General features: G+C 54.3%; 1 protein-coding gene across 2 annotated transcripts; it reads left to right on the top strand.

The window, feature by feature from the left end:
* The first annotated feature begins 1291 nt into the window (after positions 1–1291).
* LOC100551469 (5'-AMP-activated protein kinase subunit beta-2) lies at positions 1292–6886 on the top strand. Of its 2 annotated transcripts, none has more exons than XM_003208589.4 (7): positions 1292–1587; positions 1934–2100; positions 3017–3110; positions 3693–3813; positions 5103–5236; positions 5521–5589; positions 6047–6886. In XM_003208589.4, exons 1-7 carry the CDS (start codon positions 1426–1428, stop codon positions 6122–6124), a joined length of 825 nt encoding a protein of 274 aa, XP_003208637.1. In that variant the 5' UTR covers positions 1292–1425; the 3' UTR covers positions 6125–6886. The 2 variants fall into 2 exon arrangements, with proteins under 2 accessions (XP_003208637.1, XP_010714008.1); XM_010715706.3 differs by having other exon boundaries at positions 1294–1587; positions 3693–3807.
* The last annotated feature ends 76 nt before the right edge of the window (positions 6887–6962 follow it).

The raw sequence follows: 6962 nt of genomic DNA on the forward strand, positions 1-6962 counted from the left end.
TGTCACGGCTGAGTAGACCGCGGAGGGGACGGGAGCGGACAGGCGTCTGCAGGGGGGTGGGGCTGGCAGGGTGCTGCCGGAGTGGCGTTGCGGCGGGTGGCACTGGTTGGTGGCACTGCAGCGGGTGGCGGTACAGTTGGTGATGCTGTGATGGGTAACGCTGCAGTTGGTGAACTGTGGTGGGTGGCACTGGGTTGGATGATGCTGCAGTGGGTGACAGCCGCCCTGACCCCGCAGGCATGGCCATCCCCAGCTCGGGCTGCAGCCCGGGGACACGGAGCCTGGGTGACACTTCGGGCTTTGGGGTCGGTCAGGTGTGCTCTGCCTGCCCGCCCCGGTCATCTCATCCTTGCTGTGGGGTGACCCGTGGGCTCGCTGCCCTCCTGCCTCTGAGGGCTTAAGAAATACTTCAGTAATTGCCCCATAATTGTCTAAAGCCAGGCTTTGGCTGGCGGCCTCACCTGGAACTCTTCACGTAACTTGATCTTCTAAACAAATCCCCAAATGTCACAACGAAGTGGATGAAGCAAGGCCAGCTCTCCTCCCGCCATCCCTGCAAAACAAAGCTGGGCAGGGGGCAAGAGCCCCAGCCCACCTCGGCTACTGACATCTGCTTGGAGCCTGACAGCTCCATGTAACCCATGGTGGCTTTGTTGTTTGGTCCGGGAGGCCAGGTGCAACACAGCCAGCTCCCCCTGCCTGGCCTTCTGCAAGCAGGATGGCATAGCGGTGGTCTCACCCCAATGTATCACCCAATGCTGGGCAGACGTGCAGCCCTGGAGTTGGGCATGACGAGCACACCTCCTCGCTGTGCTGTTGCTGAGCCTTCTGCACACACTGCACGGTACTCCTTGCCTTGGCCACGCTCCAGCCTGGGCGATTCCACTCGGCTACTTTCAGCACTGTTGCTTCTGCCAGGCGTGAAGCTCTGCTCCTCTGCCCGCAGGCTCACGGAGACTTGTTGGGAGCTGTTAAGCAGCTGCTACTTTCACTCTCCGGCTGTTTTCTTGGTGGATGTAGCGTTTTTTTTTCTGTGCAGGCTGTGGGATTGTGAAAGAGGCTCTGTTTGTGCCAAGCGACAATTTGCCACTCAAGAGTGGCTTTATTTTTCTCATCAGCCCCTCTACTTGTGTAGGATGCAGTCTAACTCGTGTTTGTTTTAGGGTATAACAATTACCAGCTTAACTATCACGATGGCTCATAAGGGTATGCCTATAATTAGTTCAAGCTGTCTTGCTTGTTAAATTCCCCTTTGGCTCCCAAACTTGGCATTGGGAATGAACTTTGGGCCTTTTTTAGGATTGCTGTCACTCTGTCCTGGCAAAAGGCTGTGGGAAGCAGCACTTCGCTCCCTCCTCACTGCTGGAGCCCATGGGCATAGGCACACTGCCTTCTTCTCCTTCTCACAGGGGCTGCTGAGCTGTCATGGGAAACACCACCAGTGAGCGAGTGTCTGGTGAGCGCCATGGCTCCAAGTCCCACCGCTCCGACAGCTCTGGAGCTGCGCATCCCGCAAAGGAGCACCCACATAAGATCATGGTGGGCAGCACAGATGACCCCAGTGTTTTCAGCTCCCACGACTCCAAGGTAGGGGCTGGCTGCTGCCTTTGTTGTCCTCACATTAGGTGCTGGGTGGTGTTCCAGAGGGGACTGTGCTGGGCTGAGGCTGCTTTCAAGGAGAGGATTTTTGGTGGGAGGGCTGTAGCACCTGGGAGAGAGCAGCCCTGTGTTTAATTCAAACTAAACACGGGCAGGGAGTCAGGATGCTGGGGTACCACTTTCATAGCAAGAGCCACAGGCTGAGCTGCAAGACAAGAGAAGCATCTCCTGGGATGCATGAGCAGAGCTGCTTGCCTAGCCTGAGGTTGCTGTTGTCTGGGATATGCAAATGGAGGTGGTGGGAAATGAAATGGCTCTGATGTTCTCTGCTCAGATTCCTGGGGACAAGGAGTTTGTTTCATGGCAGCCGGACCTAGAAGAGTCAGTGAAACCATCCCAGCAGGCTCGCCCCACTGTCATCCGCTGGGCTGATGGGGGCAAAGAGGTCTTCATCTCTGGATCTTTCAACAACTGGAGCACTAAGATCCCGCTCATCAAGAGGTAGCTAACCCCTTGGGTCACCCCGTGTTCTCCATCCATCACAGGGAGCATTTCTTTCAGAGCCATTTGCTGTTCCCTTTGCCCACCTGGCTTCTCACAGTTCATCATGCCCGAGCTAGAGGTGTGAGCACAAATATGCAGTCAGCATCCTGCCTGGGTGGTGCTGCAGTGGTGGGGAGAAATTGTGAAATGGGACAGGACAGGATGGGTCTCCTTGCTTTCCCAATTGCATGCCACACAGCAGTCATTCTGGCAGCAGAGCCCTGCCCAGGTATGCTGCAGTTCTCTGAAGCTTGGTGGCCTATCTCCTTGTCTAGTTATGTTGCTGCTAGAGGGAGTTGTTTAATTGTTTCTCACATGTCTTCCTCCCATAGTAATGTTCTCGTTGTTCTGCTGTACACCTGTGTTTTCTGTGGAAACACTGTGTAGGACTGGGCATGATCCAGGAAATACCTGGAATGGGATTATCTCAATTGCAGACTTGAGAGGCACTTCCTGCTTCCATCCTGCAGTACCAGCACAGGTTTAGATTTGTTGTCCACTCGCCCTGTCCAGTGTGTCTTGCACATGACGTCTATCATGCCAGCTTCCCCAGAGCATGCGGGCAGGGCTGCAAGCTGAGCTCCTGTTCACCTTGTGCCCTGATTGGACCAGATGATCTTAGTGTTTTTTTCCAACCTTAATGAGTCTATGATTCTATGGATCCTGAGTGATCTGAGTCATACTGAGGCTCTGGGCACTCACACCTGCTCTGACCATACCATGAGTGATGAGCAATCCTAACCCAGTACATGGGTGTTTGGGTCAAGGGGGCAGGCAGTGCATGACAAGGTGCTGTTCTCTGGAACCCCATGGAGAGGCAGCATCCAAAGCATCACTGCAGTAATGGTGTCGTACATCTGTTCTCTCTGCACAGCCACAATGACTTTGTCGCTATCCTAGACCTCCCAGAAGGAGAGCACCAGTACAAATTTTTTGTGGATGGCCAGTGGGTCCATGACCCATCCGAGGTAACTCTCAAAGCTTTTTCACTGCAAATCTTGCCCTCTTTGGGGCCCAAAACATGGTGTAAATACAGCAGAGAAGTATGAAGAGCAGAGAATATCTGCCAATGCAAAAGGAGAACCTCCATCTCATGAATCCTCTTAGAGGCTAGTTCTTTTGGGCTTAGATAAGCTGTGTGAGGATAAGCTGTATGGGGGAACATCAGGGATGTATTGGGTGGCAGTGAGATACCAGTAAGCTTTAAATGCACATTCTGAATTGGAAGGACAAGCCATGAGTCAGCATTCAGTGCAGGTTCTTCTCCCAGCTGCATCACACAGGAGCAGCATGGGAAGGAGATGATGCTTACCCATCGGCATGTAGCAGGAAGGATGAAAGTAGGAGATAATAGGAGACTGGGAGTAAAGGGAAATCCTCCCAGGGCAAGCAGCAGAGATCTGCAAACACAGAGCAGAGCTAGACTCTTGCCATCTATGCTCTGAGGTAATTGCATAACAAAGACAGCTCAGGCTGGGACAAGCTGGGAAGCATGAGTATGCTTCAACTGAGGGTGTATGTAGGAAGCCTCTTACCTTAGTTCTTTCCAGCCCGTGGTCACCAGCCAGATGGGGACGATTAACAATCTGATTCACGTCAAGAAGTCTGACTTTGAGGTGTTCGACGCTTTAAAAGTGGATTCCCTGGAGAGCTCAGAAACCTCAGGTCGGGGTGAGTTTTTGTGGCATTACAGCTTTGCATGTGCTATTTTCCATCTCCTATTCTGAGAGTCACTGCTATGGGGACAAACAGCTTCCCTTAGCAGAGGTGTGGGCCCATACACAGATTAATGTTTGGCAGTGTGTCCTGCCCATGTCCTCAGCAGTTTTTAGCTGAGACGTTGTCTCCAAGGAGGCCGTGCTGGTGTAACCTGTTCTGTGTTAGCATGGTCCCAAAGCAGGGCTGGTGCCTTCCTGCAGCTGAGATGGCCATTACAGACCAGTGAACACAGGGAACATCTCTCTTTTCTGTCTGCTAAACTGTGAGTAAGTCATCTGATCTGGGGTAGAAGCTAGGTGAGAGCAGGATCCAGGCTATTTTCAGCACCTGCTCTTGGTTTTCACTCCAAGGCTATTTGTACTATTGCTAGCACATCAGAAACCTCTCTCCACTCATGTTACATCAGCAGGTTGAGTTACCACATGGATGCTGGCAGTGCTGGCTTGGTGAGCAGTGCTGGCAGGTAGTTCAGTCATGTTTCAGTCGAGGGTGCTCTGAGTGCAGCCTGCCCTCCATGCTCTAAGTCCTGTCTCAGGTACAGCCTCAGTTCCAGGCCCTTGCCTAGCCCAGAAAGAAGCCATCAAGCAGCATCTCCAAGCACGTTCCAAAATGAGCAGGTCAGATGTGGCTGGGAGATGTAATCTGTCCAGCTTATAGACCACAAGCTCCTGAAGTCCCTCACACAGGTTGAGCAGCTCCTAAATCTGGACTTCCCCTTCTCGGCCCTCTGAGTCAGGCAGTTGTGCAGATGTGCTACTTGCTGTGCCCCTGCATCCTTGTGCCCGCTGCAATGGGTGCTGCTCTGGGGCAGGCTGCTTGGAACAGGAAGAGGTACCCAGTAGTGCTGAGAGTTGTGTGCAGGGGTCTTGGGGTGGATACCACAGGGTGCCTGTGTTGTGTCTGTGCGTATGCCACATTTCAGGCATTCTTGGATATGCCCACAGCTTGCCTGGCTGCTTATTCTGCTGTGAAAAGTCTGATCTGTTGCTGTATGATGCATGCCTAAAGGAAAACTGAGGTCTGAAGACCCTTCTGAAACGGAACAAGCCAGCTTCTGTTCCCTAGATGCTTCTAAGCATGATGAGCCTACTGCATGCTGACCCAGCCCTCTCAGTAATAGCTGCAGACTGGGCTCATGGAATCCTTCATTGTCTGAAAGACCCTGCTGGGTTCTTCTCAGCATCCTGGGAGCTGATGTGTGATTTAGCCATCTTATACCACCTCCTGTCTCTTTCCTTTAGACTTATCAAGTTCACCACCCGGACCTTATGGCCAAGAGATGTATGTGTACCGGCCTGAGGAACGCTTCAAATCCCCTCCCATCCTCCCGCCTCACCTCCTCCAGGTCATCCTCAACAAGGACACCAATATCTCGGTGGGTACCAGCACACGGCTGCATACAGAGAGCAACGTAGAGGCCAGAAGGGGAGTCCTGTCTGCAAGAAGCCTGCTCAGCCCTTAGCTGGTGCCTGGCCCTTGCTCTTTGCTGGAAAGAGCATCAATTTTCTCATTAACCACTCTTCCTAGTGCTGAGCCAAGTTCTGTTCATGTTCTGAACAGCCACCCAGCAGCTCAGATTGTCTGAGATGGCAGCTCCTTGCTTCTCATGCTGGGGGGTCAGGGTTCTGCTGTTCTCCTCTGATGCTTCTCTTGTCCTAGTGTGACCCGGCCCTACTGCCCGAACCCAACCACGTCATGCTCAATCACCTCTACGCGCTCTCCATCAAGGTAAGGGCAGGTCCCAGCAACCACAGGCTGGGGAAGGGGGAGCAACTGTGGCTCCCAGAGGCCTGCAGGTCATAGAACAGCCTGCACAGCCCTGGGGTGGTGATGGTGGCACAGAGGTCCAAGGAGTCACCTGGGGAGATTGCTTGGCTGCCTGGATAAATGTGGCATGTGCAGGGGTGTAGGTGGTGGTGATCTTCTTACAGCGCCCAGTTCCCTGTAGCTGCCTCCTCACAGCATGGTGGAGCTGGGCAGCCTGGTGCTCTCCTGTCACAAACCGGCTCCCTCCCTTGCTCTTCCCCGGCTCCCTGTCATGGATGGTGGGTGGTTCTTGCTGGCTGGGGATGTGCCAGTCTCCCAAGCCCATAGAGCAGCAGGGGCCTCTTCCTCCCTGCTGCCTGGGTGTACCCTGCAGCACTGAGCTCCCCAACCCCTGCAGCTGATGCTTTGCCTCTCACAGGACGGCGTAATGGTGCTCAGTGCCACACACCGCTACAAGAAGAAGTACGTCACCACGCTGCTGTACAAACCTATCTGAGCTGGGGCCTTGCCCACCCCCCACGCAGGACACGAAATGCCACTTTGTCTGCACATGCTGGGCCACAGGACTGTGTGAGGACTGGCTGCTGGATCCAGCCTCCAACCTGGGGGGGGGTGCAGCCCCCAGTGATGAGTGCAGGCCTGCTGGGGCCATCCTGCTGTCCCATTATACTGGTGTGGTTTGATTTAACCCTTGGTTTCCGCCCACCTGCAGCTCCCCTTGGCTTCAGTGAGTCCCTGGGGCTGCTTTGCTGCTCACGGAACAGCTTTTCCTCACTCCTGACATGGAAAGGGCTTCACTGCCCCTCTGCTCTAGACTGCGATGGCCCTGAGGCTGTCCTGGCACTGTCTGCAGGCCAGCAGCAAAGTGTCCTTTTGCTGCGCTGGTAATAAGCCTCCAAGGCCACATCCCTGGAAGCCTGGGGAGCCTTAGCCTGCCGCTGTCCCCCTGTCCCTTAGCCCTGTCTGTCCTGTTCCTTGTACTCCCCAGCTTCAAGGAGAGCTCTTGGCCACAGCTCTCTACCAGTGCTGAGTCAGCAGGAGGGAGGGCACAGCTGGGTGCACCATGCTTACCTGCTGCCAGGACAGCACCATCGAGGACTGAACACCTGCCCCGTCACCACCATCGGGTGCTTCTGGTGGGCCTGGGGGGAGTGGAGCAAGGCAGATACCCCAGGACCCCAGCTACACCGTCTGCTGCTGTAGCAGTGCCATGTGACAGGGTTTTCTCTATTTATTACAGTATTTATTGTTCTCTGTGCTGCTGGCCTGGTGTTGGAGGGGTGCTTGGGAACAGCGAGACCATTGTGCCATAGTTCACCCCTGGGGAGTTCAGC

Source organism: Meleagris gallopavo, chromosome 10, assembly GCF_000146605.3.
Source record: "Meleagris gallopavo isolate NT-WF06-2002-E0010 breed Aviagen turkey brand Nicholas breeding stock chromosome 10, Turkey_5.1, whole genome shotgun sequence".
Lineage (NCBI taxonomy): Eukaryota > Metazoa > Chordata > Aves > Galliformes > Phasianidae > Meleagris > Meleagris gallopavo.